This window comes from Carassius auratus, chromosome 28, assembly GCF_003368295.1.
Source record: "Carassius auratus strain Wakin chromosome 28, ASM336829v1, whole genome shotgun sequence".
NCBI classification, from domain to species: domain Eukaryota; kingdom Metazoa; phylum Chordata; class Actinopteri; order Cypriniformes; family Cyprinidae; genus Carassius; species Carassius auratus.
The window spans coordinates 16,095,099-16,118,816 of record NC_039270.1 but is presented as its reverse complement, the minus strand read 5'-3'; the positions used below and the strand labels follow the sequence as shown (position 1 = coordinate 16,118,816).

The 23,718-nt window shown below is 38.0% G+C and overlaps 2 protein-coding genes across 4 annotated transcripts in view; one reads left to right on the top strand and one right to left on the bottom strand.

Moving 5' to 3' along the window:
* Positions 1-23,718, top strand: part of LOC113046992 (RNA binding protein fox-1 homolog 1) — a 271,768-nt gene that overhangs the window by 66,989 nt on the left and 181,061 nt on the right. The window lies entirely within an intron of this gene.
* On the bottom strand, positions 6,478-22,856 carry LOC113046991 (uncharacterized). Of its 2 annotated transcripts, XM_026208188.1 has the most exons (7): positions 22,256-22,856; positions 19,242-19,442; positions 17,157-18,163; positions 16,563-16,632; positions 13,235-13,412; positions 10,308-10,473; positions 6,478-6,918 (listed from the first exon to the last, which is right to left on the bottom strand). In XM_026208188.1, the coding sequence occupies exons 2-6, from the start codon at positions 19,429-19,431 to the stop codon at positions 10,314-10,316; spliced, it is 1,605 nt and encodes a 534-aa protein (XP_026063973.1). In that variant the 5' UTR covers positions 19,432-19,442; positions 22,256-22,856; the 3' UTR covers positions 6,478-6,918; positions 10,308-10,313. The 2 variants fall into 2 exon arrangements, with proteins under 2 accessions (XP_026063973.1, XP_026063974.1); XM_026208189.1 differs by lacking the exon at positions 22,256-22,856 and having other exon boundaries at positions 19,242-19,620.

Here is a 23,718-nt window from a genome sequence, read left to right as displayed (position 1 = left end):
GTGAAGTGTAGTGTGAAAAGCTTAGTACATTAAACCAAACCAAAACTGTAATGGTATGACTAGTTACATTAAAAAGATATGAAAAGTAGCATTTTAATCATGATATCACTATATTTTCAAGGCAGTACAGTGTCTGGATATTTGCTCAGATTCAGAGTGTATACATATATATTGTACATATGAGTCACACATGCTTGTGCATCATAAAAATGAATATCTCAGTCACAGTGTTTTAAATGTATGCCATTATAGAACTGCACAGCATGTCTTTACAATAGGTATTAGTACTGTAAGGCAGGGATATATGAATTTGAGCTGACTGTTACTTTAAACTTTAAAAGATAAACTTTTCTTTAGTGTTGCAGTTCTGCAGCCACGGATTAGATTAAAAGCAGTTGTTCTACTTATACAAATGTATTCTTGTAATTTCTGTATAGTGTGCAGTTATACAGTGACGCTCACATATAGTCTCATTAATACTGCACGATACCCACTAGCAGAAAGAGAATATCTACAAGAATCTGCATTTGAAACAGTATTGTTCCACGAGATTAATATTGCCTCAGTGTTTTCAGAATTTATTGGGCATAATCAGATTGTAGTAGCAAGAAGTGCACACCACGCACATATCTCTGAGTTCGCCCAAATGATGAATGATGCATCCAAATGGAATTTGCATCTTTCTCGGAATGTTAATTTTCGCGGTTTCTCTCGGTTAATCTTCTTTTACATGTTTTTAATCATTTAGGGACAGATATTGAAATCTGTAATTTGATTATAGCTTATTGCACAGAGTGAACTGGTGTCTTACTATGACATTAAAGAACTGCAATCTTGTCCTCATGCCTGTGTTGATGAAACAACCAACTTTACAAAGCACAGCGGTTTCGCTTTAACTGCCTCTCGTTCACCATGAAAAAAATCTATGCACAGAAGCTGATGGCATTGAAAAAAAAAGAGTACTCATTATCCAAGTCACACAAAAAAACAGTATATAACCTTTTGTTGTGTACAAGTTACAGATCACTTGTTTTTATGTTGCATAATGTAATATATGTATATTAGATATACAGAATAACTAGCTAACCCTCTTTTCAATGTTAGTGTTTATTTCATGATTAAGTTTCAATATTACAAACAGTCACTTTTTTCCTGAGAATTAAGCAACCCCTTTTTCCTTCCAATACTTTTAAACAGATTCAGGACCTTTTTTGTAGCCTATTCATGGAAAGAGACAGAAATATATATATAAATATATGTTCACCTCTTGTGGGTAACATGCTGAGGAATCATATAATTCAGGCTGCAATAATTCATCCCGTACTTAAGCAGAATTCCGGTGGAATTATGCAGAGAATCTTTGATGTTTGACATCATAATATATTTGTCTGTCATTTCTCTGCTTTCCCCTGCGTGAATTGATGAATGTACGGAACAGGATGCAGCGTACAGTAATCCCTCACGTGTTCTTTAAAGGCAGCGCAGGCAGAACGCAAGCTCGCGGTCTTTCACGTGCCATCTCCACATTTAGAGCTCCAGAACTGCAGCAGGCCTCTGTCTCCGGCCCCGTTCTAATTTCTGAGCGCCTCTGTGATCCATCTGTCTCTGTCTATAACCACACGTACCAGTTCGTCTCTTGGGCTTTGTATCCTCTGTGCTTAGAATAAACATAATATCCCTCTGAAACCCATTAGATTATCCTCTTCTCTACCTTTATTTAGGTTTATATTAATTAACACACACTCTGTCAGGTCTGTGGAATAACCTGCTTTTCCTATGTAGCACGACTCCTCCATAGGCCCGTGCCTTTGAAGTGTCTCTTTCCCAATAAGACAAAAAAAACTACCAGAATAAATGGAACTAATAGAGAGCGTAAAGTGCACACTTATTTCTGCATTCTGTCATGAAGTGGGGCTTTAAGCAGGAGGCTAAACTGCAGGCGAGTTGCAATCCAATTATGCCCACCAGCATGCGTTCTAAGGGACAGGCCGCTCTTTTTCATTAACTGAATGGAGACAGCAGATACATCATGTTCCCCGGATGCTGGGGGAACGGGTACCGAACGGTTTGGCGAGTCACCTGTGAGGGGTGATGAATGCTGGAATTTGGTGTAAATGTTTGTGCTTTGTACTGGCTGGTGGTACGATACTTCATAGAGGAGACTGGGACTGATCGTCACATGGGATTTAGTTCAGTTTCAAAAATGTGCAATTTAAGTTATTAATGGCAGTGGGCAAGTATTTAAAATGTTTTGCGGTTTATTTATTGCAGTATTTGTTGGCCAGCTTGTCATGTAACATGTTTTATGAAGTATTAGATTTTTTTATGATTATTCCACCGTTTACATTTTGCTGAGAAACCTGTATTAGGCTGTTTATTGGTGGGTTATTTTGTGATGAGCTCTCCCATTTGGGACAGCATGAACTGTTATATGTGTTCCAGCTGTTTTAGCTACTTTTGTAGACAAGATATTAAGGTAGCTTTGCACACACCCTTACAAAAGCAAAACTAACCTGAGAAGTATTTACTTCAGTAAAACATATGAAAGGTTGCACTAGTTTCTTCAGTATTTTTCTTTTTACAAATTTCTAAAATTCACTGCATATTTGTGTTTTATTTCAGTATCACAATGTAGAATAGTAGCAATTTTCTTTAGGTGGTTTTCAAATCCCAGAAATGCTCAACTCTCGAATTGCTGATGCTTGCAGTATGCCATTGTTTAAACTTTAGAGTTACAGTTTTGTAACTGGTATAAACCTGTCAGCTTTTTAAGCATTTCATTTATATATGCAACTCTCAACAAAAAGTAATGTTCTGCTGATCGATCAAAGTACTATAATGAACTGAACTGAACTAAAATTTAAAATGCACAAAAACCATATATATTTTAATGTAATTCTTTACAGTTTCCTTTTTTTCTCCTGGAAAAGTATTCCATTTACTAATAAATATTAAAAATGTTTTTCTTAAATTGAAATCACTAAATGTTTATGTTTACAATCGATTAATAAATTACAAGTGATTAACAAACACAAGGTTTTATAAAAGTGAGAGTTCCATTAACTGGCTATATCTTTCACACTGACCATCTTTACTATTGAGCCCTCAGTTGGAATTAAACCTTGATGTTGAGCAAATCTCTTTAACTGGACTTATAAGTTACTTCAAAAGTTACTGCCTTTTCCTCTGATTTTACTGTGAAATCATTAGGTCTTTATTTATTTTCTTGGGCTGTAAGAGTGGGAATATTCCCATGTGGCCCCTTTCTGAAGGAATGGACGTAAAACCAATACATTTTGGATTCTGCACCTTACTGTTGGTAACTCACTATAGGTCAGATTTAACAACTGTTTTGGGTACTGTAAAAAGGCTTAAATGCCAACCTCACACAAGCTGTTATTTTTGTTGACAGGGATATATCATTTGGGATCTTTGTGTGCTACTTCGAAAGCAGACGTACAAGCACGGAAATATGGTTATACTCGCAAATCTTTTGTTATACCTCATGATTCGTACATATTCAGCTGACAGCAATATCAATAGCAAAAATCTTGTTTTGTCCTAACAGTTTAGGCTGAGAATCTTATAGGGAAATTGCCTAAGAATGGATTGTTGTTGTTTTTAAAAAAAAAAAAACTTTATCTTGCAGATTTTGTTAAACATAAAAGAAAGAAAAAAAATCCAAAAAATAAATGTACTTGAAATGAATAGATTAAGTCATATGGGAATTTAGAAAAGGAACATTATCTGTTGCTGTTTCATTGAACAGCTGCTGTAGTTTGAAACTTTGGATTCCAAGCAGCAGCCTCCACAGAATAAATCTGGAGCTGGAGAGGATCAATCTCTTTTCTTCAGACATATCCACCCACTTCAGCCAAACTCACTATTACTTGTAGCATCTCTGTACAGCTGCGTGTGATGTGGTTAGAGAGAGGGAATAGCCTCTTTTGGGTGGCTGCAGGGAAGTGGTGAAGGTTGGGCAAAGCACTTTGAGGGTCTCTGGAGGGAGGAGGGAGAGAGAGAGATGTCATCAAGCAACTCTGCAGGTCACCGTCTCCTGAAAAGCAAGTGGAAAGGGTGACTGATCAAGGTGTCATTCCCTTTGCATTTAACATTAAAGCCATTTACATTTTATAAGGGAGAAGTTCCTCTGGCCATTAAAAATTAATCACAAGAAAGTTGTGTGGGAATATTGATCTTCTATCTGCTGGCCTTCTAAGAGAATGTGCTATCTCTGCAGACACCTCTCAAAAATCTTACCCTGAATTCTTCATACCTGCATTGACATATTTCAGTGGCAGGAAACTTCTGGGGGTTGAACTGGCTGTCGGAAGACTGATGGAAGGCACTAGAACAAGCCTAGAACCCTGAAGAAGTGCGTTCATGATTCTGACTTTAATTCATATGAGTCAGTGGTTGCCTTTTTTCACTTTCAGAGGTGAATGTGGTCAGTTTCTTATTAAATGGCTTACTTCTTGGCATTTCATTTCATAAAAGCACTGGTTACAATGTCCTTACCATTTATAACAGTGCTTGTAAGGCATCCAAATATTTATATTTGATACAATTTGATCCAACACATAAATTACCCATACACACTCCATTCACTTAGAAATTCACTTTGAAACTTTATAATTATATTCCAATATTACATAGACGTATATTAGCAAAATATTTAGCAATTCTGCATACTGATTTGTGCATTTACTTTACAATTTACAGCCACAGGTGTTGAAATGTAAAGTTGAAAATATTCAGTTGATTTGATAGAATATATAGCATTCAAAATGTAATCGTTAGCAGTAATTAGAGAGTTGTAATTGATCTACACTGTAAAAAATTTACCGTAAAATTTACAGTAACTTACTGGCAACAATTAGCCAGTAAGTTACTGTGAATATGTTTTACAGTAAGGGTACTGTAATTCTATTTACAGTATTTTATGTATACACTGTGAAATCAAAAACAATTAAATACTGTGATTTTAGTTGTATTTACAGTAACTTACTGGCTAATTGTTGCCAGTAAGTTACTGTGAATATGTTTTACAGTAAGGGTACTGTACTTCCATTTACAGTATTTTATGTATACACTGTGAAATCAAAAACAATTAAATACTGTGATTTTAGTTGTATTTACAGTAACTTACTGGCTAATTGTTGCCAGTAAGTTACTGTGAATACGTTTTACAGTAAGGGTACTGTACTTCCATTTACAGTATTTTGTGTATTCACTGTAAAATAAAAAAAACAATGAAACACTGTGATTTTAGTTGTATTTACATACAAAAAACAGTTAAGCACTGTTTTTATGTATTGTATGCAATACAGTACTATAAGCAGTAGATAACAGTTAATCACTGTAAATTCAGTTTCTCACTGTACAATTTAAATACTGTATCACTGTGACTTAATATTAGCCATCATTAAAAGAATCACCCATATTCTTAAACCCTGCAATCAACTGCAGACAATAAGAAAATTGTTAACAGTTATTTATTTAAAAACATTTGGTGAACAGGAATGACAAAACAGGTACAACATAAAGGGATAATTGACACTGGACAACATGTCATTATGCCATCCAAAGTTAACGAACATTCTGGGCCCTATTTTAACGATCTGAAACGCAAGTGTCAAAGCGCGAAGCGCAAGTAAGTTTGTGGGCGGGTCTCGGCGCTGTTGCTATTTTCCCGGCGGGATAAATGGCTCTTGCGCCCGGCGCAAATCTAAAATGGGTTGGTCTGAAGTAGCTTCATTATTCATAGGTGTGGTTTGGGCGTAACGTGAAATAAACCAATCAGAGCGTCATCCAACATTCCCTTTAAAAGCAGGTGCGCAAGTTCCATTACGGATTGCTATTATTGTGGCGTATTTACCAGACGCACGCCAGGGGCGGTTCACAGCCGAGGAGACTGATGTTCTTGTAAGAGCAGTGAAAGACAGAGAAGTTGTGTTGTATGGGGATGGGAGAATAATTAGCCTGAATAATTTGTGAGCTAGTTTTATGCCTATTTTTTTTCACATCTTCGTGTCACACCACAATGATTTCCGTCATCTCATGTGTTAATATTTTTTTAGTGTAACAATTTATGATTTGCAAAAATAACTGTTGCATCTGTGTAGATTACATGAGCAAAGTGTATGCGCGTTGTGCACGCTATACATTATGGCCAAGCATGCGCCCTTAAAATAGCATAATGAACAACGCGCAACGCGCCACTGACTTTAGACTAGGTTTTTTCTGGTCAGTGGCGCAATTGTTTAATGGAACAGCAAAATAGCACCAGGGATCGTTTGCGCCGGAACACGCCTCCTTTTTTGCGCTGATCCGCCCAGGGAGCGCAAGTTCATTCACTAGTTTAGCGACGTGCTTCCGTGGAGGGAAAAGCGCGCTTTGCGCGGGTGCAAAATAGGAATGACACATGCGTCGGTGTACAAAGTCAATTGCGCTGGGTGCAAGATAGGGCCCTCTGTGTTTGTAATTTTTAATGGCGTGAAGTCTATTATCTGCGTATTCTACTGTTGCTAAATTTAATTACTGACTTAAGAAAATTTTACAAAACGAGGCTATTTCATTACAAGTTTTGTAAAGTTACAGAGCAAACTATTACTAGTTCATTCACTAGTTCCACATGACTGGTTGCTATGGCAGAACAATAACGCAAATTGATACAACACGGTCAAAATATTTAACTACTTTGAAGCTTTTAAATAACTGATTATTACCACATTCTAAAGAGTAATAAATAACACTATGGCAATACTGAAATAAAATAAAACATTGAACATTTAAAAAAAAAAAAAAAAAATTTAACATTTGCATGAACATTTAAAACAGAAAGGAAAATAAACTTCCCCTGCCACTATGGCCTCTTGCATGCCCTGACCTTGGAGACCTAGAATCCTAGTTGGAGCCCTGAAATTAAAGAAGAAAACACATTAGATCAGCTGAACTGTAAATGGTAAAACTAAACTGTTTAACTCTGGGGGAGTTGTAAAATGAGCCTATTTCCAAAAAAAGGGGAGTGTTCTTTTAACAAATACAACTTTTTATTTTAATAATGTAGGCTACTAGTAAATAGTGAAATTAACATTTAGAAAGATTAATAAATGCTGTAGAAGTGCAGTTTATTATTAGTTAATGTTAACTAATGTAGTTAACCAGTTTAATAAATCGAACCATATTGTAAAGTGTTACCAATTTGTTATACACCGATTCAGACGACTCGCGAGTTCAGTGTTGGACAGATCAGTTGTTTTAACCATTCATTAAATGTAATCAGTTCAAATGAGTCATTAGTTCGAGAATCGGACGTGTCAGTAGCGGACTATGGCACGCGCTTTATTATCCCGGGAGTTTAGGACATTGCACAAGATTTTTGTCAACACAGGAAACATTTCATCACTGGATAGTTTTTTGTTTGTTTATTGAAAGTGTTTATATTTCAGGTGATGCAGAACAATTTTCAGAGTACATAAGGCAACGTTTTCTTTAGCACAATTCACACCCAGCGGTAATTCAGGGGAAACAAAATCTCTGAATGCTCGACATGAACTTCGGTCTTCCGATCTTTTACCATCATGTCAATTCTCAATTGATTTTGATTAATATTTAGATTTACATTTATGCATTTAGCAGATGCTTTTATCCAAAGCGACTTGCAGTGCATTCAGGCTAACATTTATTTCCTAACATGTGTTCCCCTGGGAATTGAACCCATAACCTTTTGCGCTGCTAACGCAATGCTCTACACCACTGAGCCACAGGAACATGCCTGAGGGAGCGAGAGAGAGCAAGACAGTTTGACGACTGTGAGAGTGCGTGCGCGGCCAGGGCTCTCTGCTCGTTCTATCAGTAACATGCGCCCTGTCACAAGTGCAGCAGTCATCTACATCACACCATTCAAATGGCTTTGGCGGGACAAAAATTCGTTTTGGCGGCTGAGAGAAATGGAGGGTGAGTTAATAATTTTCTTTTAACTGAATAATGAAACGCAATTCAGACCCTGATATTTATCTATCACCCAAAAGCCGGTATTAGTTTTCCTACACTGTTGGCTTGCAGCCTCCATGTTACAGCTAATGCTGTGAGATTTTATGCATGTTAAATCTTAAACATAAAATAACCTGATCATGTTTGATCAAGGCAAGCGACTGTTCTGACTTGCATAAAAATCCTCTCTATTCATTTGAAATATAGAGTTGGGTTCTGTTTTAATGTACCCAAGTGTACCTAAAATAAAAAGAGTTTAATATACAGGTTTGTGGCTCTTAATTTCTTATTATTAATTTAAAATCAAGAATCGAAAGCTTGCGAATCGAAATCGAATTGGAATATCTGAATCGTTAAGGTTTTAATGGTATTACTACTCTTACCGATACGGCTTCGATCGATCGATCCGATACTTTAACGGTATTCTTGTCGGTACTCTTTGATAAATATATATATATATATATATATATATATATTATATATATATACATAACAAAAGATAAACAATTAACAAAGATACACATTATATAGGCCTACACAGTGCTTTCATTTCAGGAAGGTCTACTACTGTTCAGGTATGGTCTAAACAGAATTCTAGTAAAGCAATCAAATGTAAAATAACGCTGCATCGTTTATCATAGATAGATTAATGCTTATTAAAGCTGAAGTTATTCATTTAAGCCTTTTTTTTGTTTAATTCACAGTAATGGTGCAATCGTCAGCATGTTTGTTAGACACTGACCCTTTAAGACCGAGTGCAGATCTAATAGGCGACTGATGCGCTATATTTTCTGACAACTATTTCCATACCTACGTCCATTTTAGACATATTTTTGTGTACATTTGCTAGTTTAGATGTGCACATGAAACTGAAAGTATAATTTGCTCATCTCGTTGCGTGCGCCACCTTGGGAACAGCATCTCATGAGCATATTTTTGTGCTATTAATAGCTCTTTTTATTATTAAACGCGTCTCCACAATTTAGCAACAGTAGCTAGACTGCATTTTACAACAATCACTGAATGCTGAATCTGATTCTGTCGTGACGTTTAAGTTTTAGGGAAAAATGAGAGCGTAGCCTACTGCTGCAAAGGGAATTAAGTTGCGCTATACAGAATGCAGCTATAGTTTTTAATGGTTTTACCTCAAATATATTATTATTATAATCTTTGGAAGCCAAAATCTAAAATAAAATCAGAGTAATCACAAATCTGAAGTGTAACCAGGCTATGTTTGAATGTTTAGTTCTGTCCTCCAACGTCACTCATTAGGGCTGTCATGTGCGCACTGTGGACATCTCTCTGTCTCGGACTGCGAATAGCAAAAATGCATCACAGACAAATGGTTTAATATTATGGTATATAGAAAAGGTTGGCGAAATAAAACGTCTTTATAGCAATAATAACATTACGTGTATTTTTCCAAGTACCAACAGCATAACCGATAACGTCCGAGCTTATCGATACAGCGGTCTTTCAAAATTCAGCCCCGGGGCCCGTTTAATACCAGCTTTCGGTACCCACCCCTACCCAGCCCTATATGTTAATGGAATATTTTTATGAATGAAGGCGTGTATCACTGATATTAGTAATATAGCTACTGATGTCTCGATGAAAATGTTTAAGAATCAGTATCAGTTTTGCAAAAATGAGAATCAATTAAAATAAAAAAATCTATATTTTTTTACCCAGCCCTAATAAATAAGGTAACAGTTTATGTTTTACTTACATATATGATTTAGTCAATCAAGAGCAATCAACAAGTCTCTCTCTCTCGTCAGTTAACGTTGATAAGCTACATTGTCTTGTTTGACTTTCTTTGCCATTTACATCTGACTGAACTACAAACTTTCCAATGACGTTTGGATAAATGGATGCGCTCAACTAGCTCACGCGTCTGTCCCGCTGCACGCTCAAGCCACAGCACGTTTTTCTCTCAGCTCGCGCACCAAAGCAATGTGTGTTACTATATTTCGTTTAATATTTCACTAGTAAGATAGATTTACTTCATATACTGCCTTTTTTATCCCCATTATACCCTCTGTTGTCAGTGTTTCTTTTTCTAAACACAAACACTATTTACACGCCTGGTATCGGTTGTTGGTATCGGAGTAAAAAAAAAATCATTTTTACGAGTACGAGAAAATTGAGCTTAGTATCGGCCCGATATCGATACCAGTATTGGTGCATTCCTAATAATTATTATTATTATTATTATTATTATCAAATTATGATTAATTATATTAAACCCACAGATACCTATATTATTAATTGTATTATAATTATTATTAAAGCTATTATCAGAACCTCACCTGTATCTAGTCAGTTAGCAAATAGAACTCCGTGAAGTCCCTGATGAAGGAGATTACATGGGGGTTCATGTATGAAGTCTTCCGCTTCACCACTCTCCCAGTCGTCTTGCTCATCTGCTCCTTGGCAGTGCACTTGTTGGAGTCAGGATTAATCCTGACTAAAAACCTATGAACATGAGTATAGGAATTAGGGGATGGGACAATATGCGCACATTAATGAATAACTGTAAGTGCAGTGAGCAATGTAGAATCATACATAAAGGCCAGCTGACAGAGGCATTTCACATCTCAACAGGAGTTAGTCAAGGCTGTCTACTTTCTCGATTACCATTCCTCTTCGAAGGACGACTAGATCATGCGGCCGACTAGATCATGCAGCCGACTAGATCATGCTGCAAGCCACTGACAACAGGCGCAATGGGATCCAATGGACCCCATTTACACAACTGGACGACCTAGACTTTGCAGATTATATCACATTACTGTCCCAAAAACACCAACAAATGTAAGAGAAACTGAGAGGGGTAGAACAGAAGTCAGCTGAGACAGGTCTCCACATTAGCACAACGACCAAAGTGCAAACAGAAAGACACTGGCCAGCTTGATGGTTAACCACAAGAATGGGCAAGGCAAGAGCTGCATTTGACACTCAAGACCAAACTACGGCTATTCGACTCAAGCATTAACACCATACTCCTTTAAAGATCTGAGACGTGGAAAACAACAGAGAACCTCCTGAACAAGCTACAATTCTTCAACCAGAAGATATATTCTCAACATCAGATGGCCTGAAAAAAAAAATGAAGAATTAAGAGCTTAATTACTCCCAAAAGGTTTTATGTAAAAAATATAGTGTGTACATGCCCAACAATCCTCCTAAAGCATTCAAATTGTTAGGAGGCTTCAACCTACACTATTTAGATACTCAGATACTTTACATAATAGGGCTGGGCCATAAAACATTAACAATATGTATCGCGATAGACATGTAATCAATATCAATAAAAAATGCGTTCGATAAAACGTTCGATTTTTTTTTTTTCTTTGCATGAACAAAGGCACTCACTCACTGGTAACCTAGCAACATAGGGAGTAACACACTACCAGCCAATCATGTAACAGTTTAGTTGCACCATATCGTTGTCTCGTGTTGGATTCTTCAATAACAGAACCGGCGTGGAGTGATAAGTGGAAAGCCTTGTTTGATCGGTGATGTAGATAAGATGACTGACTGCTGCGCCAATTCTGACAGGCAAGCGCACGTTACTGAGAGAACGAGCAGAGAGAGAAAGAGAGCCCCTCCTCCGGCATCGCGCGCACACTCTCAAAGTCTTCAAACTGTCTTGCTCTCTCTCCCTTCTTCGCGCATATTAATTAAAATTTATATTACCATCAAAATCAATTGAGAACTGACACAATGATAGGTCGGAAGACCGAAGTTTCAGGTGAAGCATTCCGAGATTTTTTTCCCTGAATTACTGCTGGGTGTGAATTGTACTAAAATAACGTTGCCTTATCTTCTCTGAAAAGCGTTCAGCACATTCAGCTGACATAAACCACACTTTAAATAAACGACAAACACTATCCAGTGATGAAATGTGTTCTGTGTTAACACAAATCTTGTGCGATGTCCTAACTACTGGAATAATCACACGTGCTGTCACTGCGTCATGATAGGTGCGCATTATATTTTCCTGCTTTTTTGTCCTTTGCTAATCACACCATTGGTTGCTATTGTTTCCTCAAAAAACTTAATTTCTTTTCCACTGAAGAAAGAAAGAAATTTTCGTTTTGAGGTGAACTAATCCTTTAAGTTTAAAATAAAAATGTTTAAATGTAATATATTTTTCTCCTGGTCCTTATTTTAAATAGGTCATAAAAATATCAATAATTATCGATATCGACCAATATGAAACACTTATATTGTGATACAGTTTTCAGCCATATCGCCCAGCCCAATTACATAACATTTTAAATAGGGGTGTCAAAATTTATCGTTTCTACGATGCAGATGAGGACGATACGGTATCGGTTCAGTAATAGACCATAACCGATTATAATGTACTGACACTTTTCTGACGTCATTTGTCGCGGTAGCATACAATGGCAGAGGGAGGCGAGACGCGAGTGCAAGTAATTAAAGATGCTCCAACTACCTTTAAAGCCTACATCTGGGCACATTTCAGCTTTTATGAACAACCTGGTAAGCACATCCTGAAGAAGACGCACTTTGTGCACTCATGTCACGCACAAATAGAATATGCAGGAGGTAATACCACTAACTTGATAAACCACGTTAGCCGTTTTCACCCCGAGCTGTTAACGCCTGGCAGAGTCTGATTGCTTTTAGAGATGCACGGACGAGCTCCAACGCTGAATCCACAGCCAAAAATAAATCATCCACCCGCCCCAACAATTTTCTCTGACTTAAGTATCCGCACCCGATGGTCAAATTACTATTATTCTGTGTTGTTATGCGTGATTATAAATGGATGATAGTTACCTTCAACAGCGGACTCAGCGACGGTTGATGCGTGCATCTTTAATGGTAACATAATACACCGATTAATAAACGCTGCTTTTAAATGAATATTTCTTTAAAACAATTTATATGACAGATTTTTCTTTTCTTAATGGCATAAACAAGCTTTACTCCCAACTGGAATGTTACTGTTTGAACAGGCGAGCACACACACGCGCACTCATCACTTTTGAAGAAAAATGTCAAATTGAGTATGCGGTGCATCGCGATGCATTGTGATATAGAATTGAACTGAATCGATGACATGATAATCGTAATCGAACCGAACCGTGAGACCAGTGTCAGTTCACACCCCTAATTTTAAAGGGAGAAGATGATTTTGAACAGCTTTTCAATTGTCAATTTGCTTTTACACTGTAATCAAACTATTTAAGATAAAAAATACCTCTGAACAAACTCCAGTGTTGTGCTGGCTTCCACCTGATACTCTAGGTTGAATACATAGTAACAGGCGAAGAGAGCGGCCAAGGCAGTGGTGAAGTCTGCCATGTGAGCACCAGGTGGGATTACGACCCTCCCCTCGATCGACAGCATCCATTTTTTTGCAGTCAGGATTGTCTCTCCTTAGTAAAGACAAGAGTCATCACAAATTATATTTCATAGTAATACATTCTATAAAAGATTTTCTCCACATAAATTATTGTAAAAACAGGGCAGGGAGCATACATATCTTCGAAGCAATGCATTAAAGGGTTAGTTCAGCCAAAAATGAAAATTATGTCATTAATGACTCACCCTCATGTCGTTCCAAACCCATAAGACCTCCTTTTATTTTCGGAACACAGTTTAAGATATTTTAGATTTAGTCCGAGAGCTCTCAGTCCCTCCATTGAAGCTGTGTGTACGGTCTACTGTCCATGTCCAGAAAGGTAATAAAAACATCATCAAAGTAGTCCGTGTGACATCAGATGGTCAGTTAGAATTTTTTGAAGCATCGAAAATACATTTTGGTCCAAAAATAGCAAAAACTACGACTTTATTCAGGATTGTCTTCTCTTCCGTGTCTGTTGTGAACGCGACTGTTGACGTACGACGCTGCTGACGTGTTTTCTGGTGCAACCAATAACAAAGAAAACACGTCAGCAGCATTGTACGTCAGGGGCGTCACTGCAGTGTTGTGAACGCGCTCACAACAGACCCGGAAGAGAAGAAAATGCTGAATAAAGTCGTAATTTTTGTTATTTTTGTAGCAAAATGTATATTCGATGCTTCAACAAATTCTAACGGACCCTCTGATGTCACATGGACTACTTTGATGATGTTTTTATTACCTCTCTGGACGTGGACAGTATACCGTACATACATTCTCAATGGAGGGTCAGAAAGCTCTCGGACTAAACCTAAAATATCTTAAACCGTGTTACGAAGAGGTCTTACGGGTTTGGAACGACATGAGGGTGAGTCATTAATGACATAATTTTTATTTTTGGCTGAACTAACCCTTTAAAGGAACACTCCTTTTTTTGAAATAGGGCTTATTCACATTATTTCCTACATTTAGATAGGTGGGCAAATGCATTTTTGTGTCAGTGCATGCATTGTTTTAGTTTGACTGGGTCGGCGTTAGCTTAGCTTAGCACAATGAATGGAATCCTTTGTTGCCAGCTAGCATGGCCTGAGTAAAAGTGATCAAAAAAATAAAAAAAAACCCACCTAATTACTTCTTGTGGCCTGCGTATTCACAATGAGTACAAATAGCGATCCAGATTAACACTAGGCGATTTCCTAGGCAGATATTGACTTGGGACTATATTATGGGGAAGCACAGGCGAAGCACTGCTGCTTAGGCGAAGCACTGCTACTTCGGCGCAGATATATCACGCAACACATGAAATCCCACGACTTCCGTCAACATACCGGCGTGAATAGTAGCTGCCTGGCTATTTTCCTTACAGTACACGAATGGCGATGAACATGGCTGATTTTGAGAGAGACGAAGAGGGTGACTTCTCAGACAGTCAAGAACCAGAACCATACCTATTTGAACCAGAGTTTACAGAAGACGAGCTGCGTGCTTTGGAAATAGAACGACAGGAGGAGGAGGTTGCATTCGCTCAACAGCCTGAGGACGTGAGGATGAGAGCCAACATGAACTGGTGGTGTGAATGTGGGGGAATATGCCAATCTATGCCGACGGAAATAGAGTGTCTGTGCTGTAGAGAGTGGGACATGTTTTTGCCATTGATGACCAGGCTCAACACGTCAAATCAAGATGAGCGTGCCCGAAGTTGTGTGTGTCACATCTACAGAGGATTTCACGGCGCTGATCCATTCTGCAGTACTCGATTTTTTTTTCCGGTGTGACAAAGTGAACTGGAAAAAACGCCCCACGCCGAATGGACCAAATGGACAGCTGTCCACAGAGTAAGTGATTATTTTAATCATGACGCATGTATAGACCGACCCATATTATACCTGTATTCACATAGAGTTGATGTTTTCATGTGTTGCGTGATATCTCTGCGACGAAGTAGCAGTGCTTCGCCTGTGCTTCCCCATGATATAGTCCCAAGTCAATATCTGCCTAGGAAATCGCCTAGTGTTAATCTGGATCGCTATTTGTACTCGTTGTGAATACGCAGGCCACAAGAAGTAATTAGGTGGGTTTTTTAAAAAATTTTGATCACTTTTACTCAGGCCATGCTAGCTGGCAACAAAGGATTCCATTCATTGTGCTAAGCTAAGCTAACGCCGACCCAGTCAAACTAAAACAATGCATGCACTGACACAAAAATGCATTTGCCCACCTATCTAAATGCAGGAAATAATGTGAATAAGCCCTATTTCAAAAAAAGGAGTGTTCCTTTAAAGGATTAGTTCACCTCAAAATGAAAACTTCCTAATAATTTACTCACCCCAATGCCATCCAAGATATCCATGTCTTTCTTTCCTCAGTGGAAGAGAAATTAAGTCTGATTAAAACATTTCTGGATTTTTCTTCGAATAATGGACTTCAATTGTAACCAACGTTTTGAAGTCTAAATCAATGCAGTTTCAAAGATGAAGTGCTTCAACGGGCTGTGCAGGATCCCAGCTGAGGATTAGGGTTTTATCTAGCGAAATGATTGGTCATTTTCTAAAAAAAAAATTATAATAATTTATATACTTTTTAACTACAATTGTTAGGATTGAGCTGGGAACTACATGTCGAAAGGTTGCGCTCGATATCGCCGGTGGAAATACACAAAGATGGCCAGCGAAATGGAGCGCGACCTTTCGATGTGATGATGTAGTTCCCAGCTCAATCCTAACAATTGAACTGCATTGATTTGGACTTCAAAACGTTGGTTACAATTGAAGTCCATTATTCAAAGAAAAATCCAGAAATGTTTTCCTCAGACTTAATTTCTCTTCCACTGAGGAAAGAAAGAGATGGATATCTTGGATGGCATTGGGGTGAGAGTAAATTATTAGGAAATTTTCATTTTGAGGCGAACTAATCCTTTAAGCAGCAATAACTGGTTTGCTGATAGAAAAACTATGAGTGATACAGGCATAGCAAGCAATCTGAAATAGCAATCACGACATTATAGGTGGCTACTAAAGATGAGAGATTACTCCACATAACTTAAATTTGGAGTGACTGTGCTGTTACTGACTGGTGCAGAAGCAGAGAATGACACAACACACATTCACTAGTGTTTTCCAGAAACTTTGCTTTGCTTGTGCCCTATACATTCAAAGGATTCGTTAACATTGAATGTGAAACTTACCAAGCATGATGATCCTTGGAGTGACTGGGAGAGACAGCTGGGCCTCTGCGTCTGCGGGAGTGGTAGTCTCCTATGCCAGCAAAGATAAGAGTTACTTGAAACAAGGTAGACTGTATATTATCTCTAGGATAGAAAAAGCTTTTTGAAATTTGTTAATAAGGAAGCAATGAGCAATGGTCCTTTTTTTTTTTTTGCTCTGAAGGTTTGTGAAAGGTTTACACAAAAAATTAACTAAGTACCACAATATCTTTATCAATTACAACACTACATCAATTTTCTCTTAATTAAAATATTGTGCTCACAGTGACTTTACCCAGCATTTACCCAGGAATTGAGATAGAAGCTTGCACCATGTGGGTTATATTGTGAGGTGAGGTCTATCAAGGAAAAAGTGCTCAACCACCAATAACATCAACCTGACACAAACCTGTATTTACTTGAAAAACTGGAGGTTCGTCAACCTGCATTAACAATTTGAGGAGGGGGGGGGGGGGGGGGTTCACTCTAATCAGGGAAAATGATTCTTCCACAATAAATGTGACAATTAATTGTTGAAAACTCCAAATAAAAGATTTAAATAATTAAGGAACTTACATCAGCAATGAGAAAAAGTGACTCCTCTTGCTCTTTGAAGTGTGCCAACATCACAAGCATCGCTGCTAGGCCATCAGATCCTTCTCGGTCCTTCTTTATGGCTTCCTTCAGAACAGCTCTTACTTCTTTCCTCCACTTTGTAATCTGACTACTGAAGAAATCCAGGAGTCTTTTACCCTTTTTGTCCATATCTTCATTCAGTCTTGTGTATAGTTCAACATTGGTGAGAGTGGTGAAGTGTGACAATAAAAACTTCTGTGAAAAGAGAAATGGCCACTCTTTACCCACATCCAGAATGCTTGGGGAAGGCTTTGCGTTGATGTATTCCCGCTGTTTGGCATAAGTGATTGCCATTAGGTCTTCTACCCTTCCTCTCTCAGCGCCCTTTAGTCCCTCTCGGCTGAATATATCAATCATCTCAAGCTTCTTTTCCTCTAATGATGCTGATGTTTCCCCATCTGGATAGTCCGCTGGCTGCCAACGAACACACACATAACTGTCGATTCTTGCACATGTAGCTACTGCTGGCTGGTCATCATCACCATCCTCATCATCTCTCTGGGTGCGTTTGTGCTTCCTCAGACGGGAAAGAGAGTTGCCTCGATTCAAATATTCTACTCTGGTTTTGAGCTGATTTATAACGCTGAAATACCCACATCCAATTAGCTCCCCCTCTTCATTTTTGTCTAAAAAGCTATTTGGATATTTTTGAGTTATAGCTTTAGCCACTACCACACACTCTCTGCGAGTAGGGTTCAAGGAACGCTCTCTCATCGCATCAACAGTGACTTTTATCAAGTGTCTGCGGTCATCCGGAGCTGGCCTCTCACCAGCATCTACTGCTCTTCTAAGAGTCAGCCTCACTTTGTTCCATGGCACCTCAAAACTGTTCACCCATGCAGAGATGGGACTTATAGATGATATGGGGCATGTGCTGGAATAGGCAACTGACAGTGGCTCAGACGATGAAGGGCTCAGCTGGGGATTTGAAGGACCTGCATTACACACTGTGAAAGCACAGAATAGTCAGGTGAAAATAAGGTTTGACCCAAAAAAAAAAAAATCTAACAAAAGTTTTCTTAGTGGTTTACAATAGTATCAGAGGTACTTAAACTAAAACTAAAAAAAAAAAAAAAAAAAATCAAAATGGTGGCCGTCAAGTCCTTATAGGTGGGTCAATATAGGGTTAAACCAACAAAATTTATATAAAATGATTTTTGTTTGTTTTTTTGGATTCTGGTACAGTTCAAATATACAAACTATAAAAAATACTAAATAACAGACTACAATGTATTTAAATGTGACCTTGGGAAAAGGGTCATTTCAAAAATGGTTGCCATGGCTTCATCTCAATTACTAATCAGCCTAGATGGGTGATTTGAGGTCAACTGATGGCAAACAAGAAAATTATTTTACATGTTAACATTGAAATATTTTTGATGAGGTGCTTTTTTCCAGCCGCATTGCAGGTGTATGTTAAAATCAATGTGTTTAAAAAAAGAGCAAATGCAATGCATGACTATGGGATCTGCATGGATGGGGGAATATGGGCAATATTTTAAATGCTGTTTTCAATTGCAATGCGACCACTATCCTTCTGTACTGTATTGCACTGTTCTTACATACTTGGGCCTATAATCAAGTGATTAGGCTCTTTGGAAAGTTGTGGGTCTGTAGTTTTGCGTGGAATAACTGTATCTAGTGCAGAGACAGCATTGCAGAGGCAAGAATATAGTTTTTATTTTTCCCTTATATACCATCTTTTTTTTTTTTTTTAAGCAAATTTGGCTTTATATGCTGCCATTAGCAAACAGCAAACTGCACATCCAGAAGGGCATCTATTGCCGCGGGGGATTTCAATAATTCTAACCTCAATCTGTACTCCTCAAGTTCTATCAACATGTCACCTGCCTGACCAAAGGGGACAGAATCTTGGACCAGGTATACACTAACATCCACATATAACCACTTTTTTTTTTCTTTTTTTTTTTTTTTACAAAATTATGATTGAATGATTGCGGATTTATTTAGTTATTAATTGTAGCGGATCAACTAATATATGTTAATTAAAAGAACTAATCTCACCTTTCAAGGAATGAATAATTTTTCTGCACTGAATGGGTGTGAGCAGATGTTTGATGTCATCTTCTTGAATAAACTGCAGATCATCTGGTCCTTCAACACCTACTTTCACCAACTCATTGACTAAAGTTTCAAGCTTTGCTTCATCTAGCTGTGGTAGCATGGCCTGTATTGCCTTCTCAATGGAGTCCATTACTCATTCTTCTGAAACACAGAATGATGCAGAGCAACAAGATTAAGACCAAATTGATTATATACAGAAAGAGGGTAATAATCTGCAAGATTCTCTACAGTCAAACACTGATATTGTGCTTCTGAGTTGCTTTGTAAGCAATAAACACCAAGATCCACAACAGGCACAGACTGATACTGCTGGACAACAAAATGTACGTTTGCCTCGTTTACCAGTATCAACAGTATTTTTCCAAGTAGATACCCTGTGTCATTTTGGTCCACTACAACAGTCATGCCTCTTTTGTACAGAGTGCCTTTGAAAGTGACAGAGGGTGTTTCAGTAGTGTCTTCTGGGCGGAGACCCTTGAGACTGATAGCTCTCTGAATGCCAATCTGGTACAGTTGGTCATCGAATTTACTTGGTTGGCCCATTTGCAGAGTTGGAGGAAATAAGTTACCAGCATGTAAATATGCTTGTAGCAACTGGTGTCTTTCTGCTAAGGTACTGCAGAGGTTTTTAAAGTTATGCAGTTTCCTTGCACACTGCTTAAAATATGAGTGCTTGCTTTCAAAGCGCAATGTCCACAACCTAATGAGGGGACCAAACTGAAGAATGAGTTCTGGGTAATGGACAAGATAGTGGTGTTTGGGTTTAAGTGTCTTTTCTGGGAATGTGGCAGTTCTTAGCTGGATGTATTCCTCAATGAGAATCTTAAGGTATGCTACTTGGTTGGTATGGATCTTGGGTGCACATATCAAATCCACAATTTCTCTGAGCTTTAAGCACAACTGCCACACCTCATCATCAAGTGGATTTTTGATTCGGTCTCCAACCAGAATAGGAAAGAGACGTAAGAGGCACCAGTTTTGAGCAGCATGTCCTCCCAGCTTCTCCGCATTAGTTTTAACCTCACATGGCTTGTTATTTGCATCACTGCCTAGGTATGTGAACTGTGATATAGTCCGATTCAGTTGACCATAGGTAAAGTGTTTGCCCACTGTCACTAAGTGCTTAATGTACATAGCAAGATCAAATGAAACAACCCCTTCAAACAGGTCATGACCCAGGCACGGAGGGAGCCCTGGCTGGCAAACATGAAAATATTTCAACTGATTGAAAATTGAGTCAAATTTTACTCCACTGTTCATCTCCTGGTCTGCCAGGTCTGCCACACTATTTTTGTAACTCTCTATGGTTCTTTTAGGACCAGATTTGCAGGGATCTGTTTGAAAAGACACTCTGTCGATGACACAGTACCGGCAAAAATGTGTGCTTTTACTGAAGTTTTCAGTAAACCCGCCAATACTGTGTGACCCCAGATTATCTCCAGTAATGGCAATCACAGAGCCTTTTATTTTCTCCTCAGCACCATATTCAATTCCATTTTCCTCCATTTCTTTTAAGTCACTGACTAAAGTGGAGAACACTTTTTCTTGTCCAAAAAATTGGAAATCCTCCTCTCTGCACAACATAACAAGTTGCATTGGATCAATGGAAGACCTGTTGTGTGGTGCAATCTCTGCAAGTGTCATGTACATGGCCAGTATTTTGTGTTTTTTTCTGCCTGAGCCCAGTGGGTTCGCAACTTCGAAAGAATCCTGATACAAGATGAGAGACAATGAAGATAGTGAATCTCGTAAAAGTATATTCTCTTTAAAGTTTCTACCATCTCTCACATCTTCCAGAACATCAGGATTTGTTTCTGTGTCAGCTTTAGCTTGGGCATACTGTTCTTTAACAGAGTTCTGAGAGAGGAGTGATTTTACTGTATCCTTGATGGGCACGTACTGGTAGAACCTCTCTTTGCCTTTAGCATCAATGCCCAAATAAGTCTTGACTGGCTCAACATAGCTAAATCTGCTCTTAAAGAAGGTTTTACGGGTTTGATCTGTTCTAAACACTCCTTCGTTGCACATTTTCAGAAGGTTATCTTTTGAGAGATTATCAAGGAGCCTCTTAATATCACTTTCAGGGACATTCAGATTTGTTAACTCTTCATGCATCCTAGACAATAGATGAGTCAAACCAGTGTTGTGTACCTCTTGTATTTCCTCTATTAAGGTCTGAATTGTACTGGCTGGTAACAGCATTTTAGCCTGCATTCGGAGATAAAACATGGCCAGATTGTTCATAAAATCATCTGTGTCCACTTCATCTTCTGTGTTGTCATTATCATCGTCAAAAGTGGTCTCAAAAGTGTGATCTAGTTCACTGTCTGATGACATGGAGGCACAGGTGATATTAGTACTAGCAGCACTGGTAGAACTTTGGCTAATACGTGGAGAAGTAGATATACTCTTGTGTTTCCGATTCAAGTGCGAGGCAAAGGTTGAACGGACTCGGAAATGTTTTAAACAATTAATATAAGGGCATGACACTTCTGTGCCATATTTAATATGCCACTGAAGATGTTCATGTAAGCTTGGAAAATTTGCTGACACATAGTTACAACCTTCAACAGAGCAAGCCAAATCAACTCCATCAATGTTCCTTTTAAGTACTGGTTTAGCGGTCTTCTTGTGAAAACGGTACATGTGGCTCTGAACGGCACCACGAGTCACAAAAGTGGCAAAGCATTTTGCTACGCCACATGGAAATCTAAAGTTAGCTAGATTTCTGTGTATGCTCAAATGACGAACAAATGCAGTAATTGAAGCTGTGGTGAAATTACAGTGCTTGCACGAGTAATTCATCTTGATGGAAAGCTAACTAATTATACTCCTAGCGCTAGCTGTATACACTTGGCTTTCCACAGCCTGACAAGGGTGTGGCACTGAACTTTCTATTTTTCCTTTTTTTATTTTTATTTTTTGCTCTAAGTAGTGATGGTAGAGTTACTTACTGATTTTCTGGAAGTCCCGATAAGCAGTCTGTGAAGGATCCGCGATTCCAAGATGGAAACTCCGGCAGAGGCCACGGGTGGGAAAAATACATTAATGTTAAAGCCTGTGAAAACGTCTCCGTCGGAGCTCTCACGGAAACGTTTTCGCTGAATTCCTCTCAGGCAAAAAGTGAAAGATATCAACACAAAGACGAAAACAAAATAAATAACTTTACAACCACAAGACAAATCCGTGTATAAAGAAACGTAAATTTGAGTAATAGTCTGTTATTAACGGAGCTTAACGTTAACGGCTGCGAAGACGTCTCCGTCGGAGCTCTCACGGAAACGTTTTCGCTGAATTCCTCTCAGGCAAAAAGTTAAAGAAATCAACACAAAGACGAAAACAAAATAAATAACGTTACAAGACAAAACCGGGTGTAAAGAAACTTAGATTTGAGAATTAACGGAACTTGTCTGTCACTGACGACGAGTCAGAAATTCAAGTGCTGCTGCCTCTTTCGCGCTTTTTTCCCCCACAGATACTAGATCGTTCTAGACTGGGTAAACTCCGCCCACTCTGGCGCTTTGATTTCGCCAAACAGCTCTGGAAACTTGCACCTTTATCTCTCCTGCTTCCGAAGGAAAAAAATATATATAACACTGATGTTTGTAAAATACAAATCCCATGGTACGTATTTATGAGTTAACCAGACAGCCCCAATTTTGGGAAGTAATGCACATGACATAGCCTACCCAAAATAAAAAGGCTGCTGCTCATAAGTCATTCTGAATAGACACATAACCTACATATATTTACAAAGCTTGAGAGTTTTGGCTCAAGTTCAAAACTCAAAATTAATCAGATGTTATTAATATCGAGATATATAAGCTCAAAAATAAAAACAACAAATATTAAGATTATATTTATTAAATGTATAAAATATTAATATTTAAATATTAATATACATAATTATATGAATATACTATTGCAACTTATAACCAATGGTCATGCTTCAGTTCAAATCTGAGGATGATATCTCAAAAAATTATGCGTTTATGAAGCCTATATTGTTAGACCATGTCAGCGGAGACTTTGGAGAAGTTTAAGATAAGGCTTATCAAATATTTTATTGCCCTGTTAACACCCATTTACACCCAAACACCCATTTACAGTCACAAAACAAACAAACTAACAAAAAATATTCTTGGAATCTTATGTGAATTCTTTAAAAAATATATATTGTATGGAATAGAAACCTGCAGCAGGTGCATCAGAGTACAAGTTACATGACACATTTTAATTTATTAATATTACACTTTTACTTAAAGCTCACCATCGAGTATTTACATCATATTCCGGTAATGAATTATGAACAACAATAATCTGGAGTTGTCCATGTGAAAGGGGTACAAAGAAAGATATGATAAAAAAAGGAAAATTACAGTAGTTTACTTTACTATTTACAGTACTATAGTGGCTA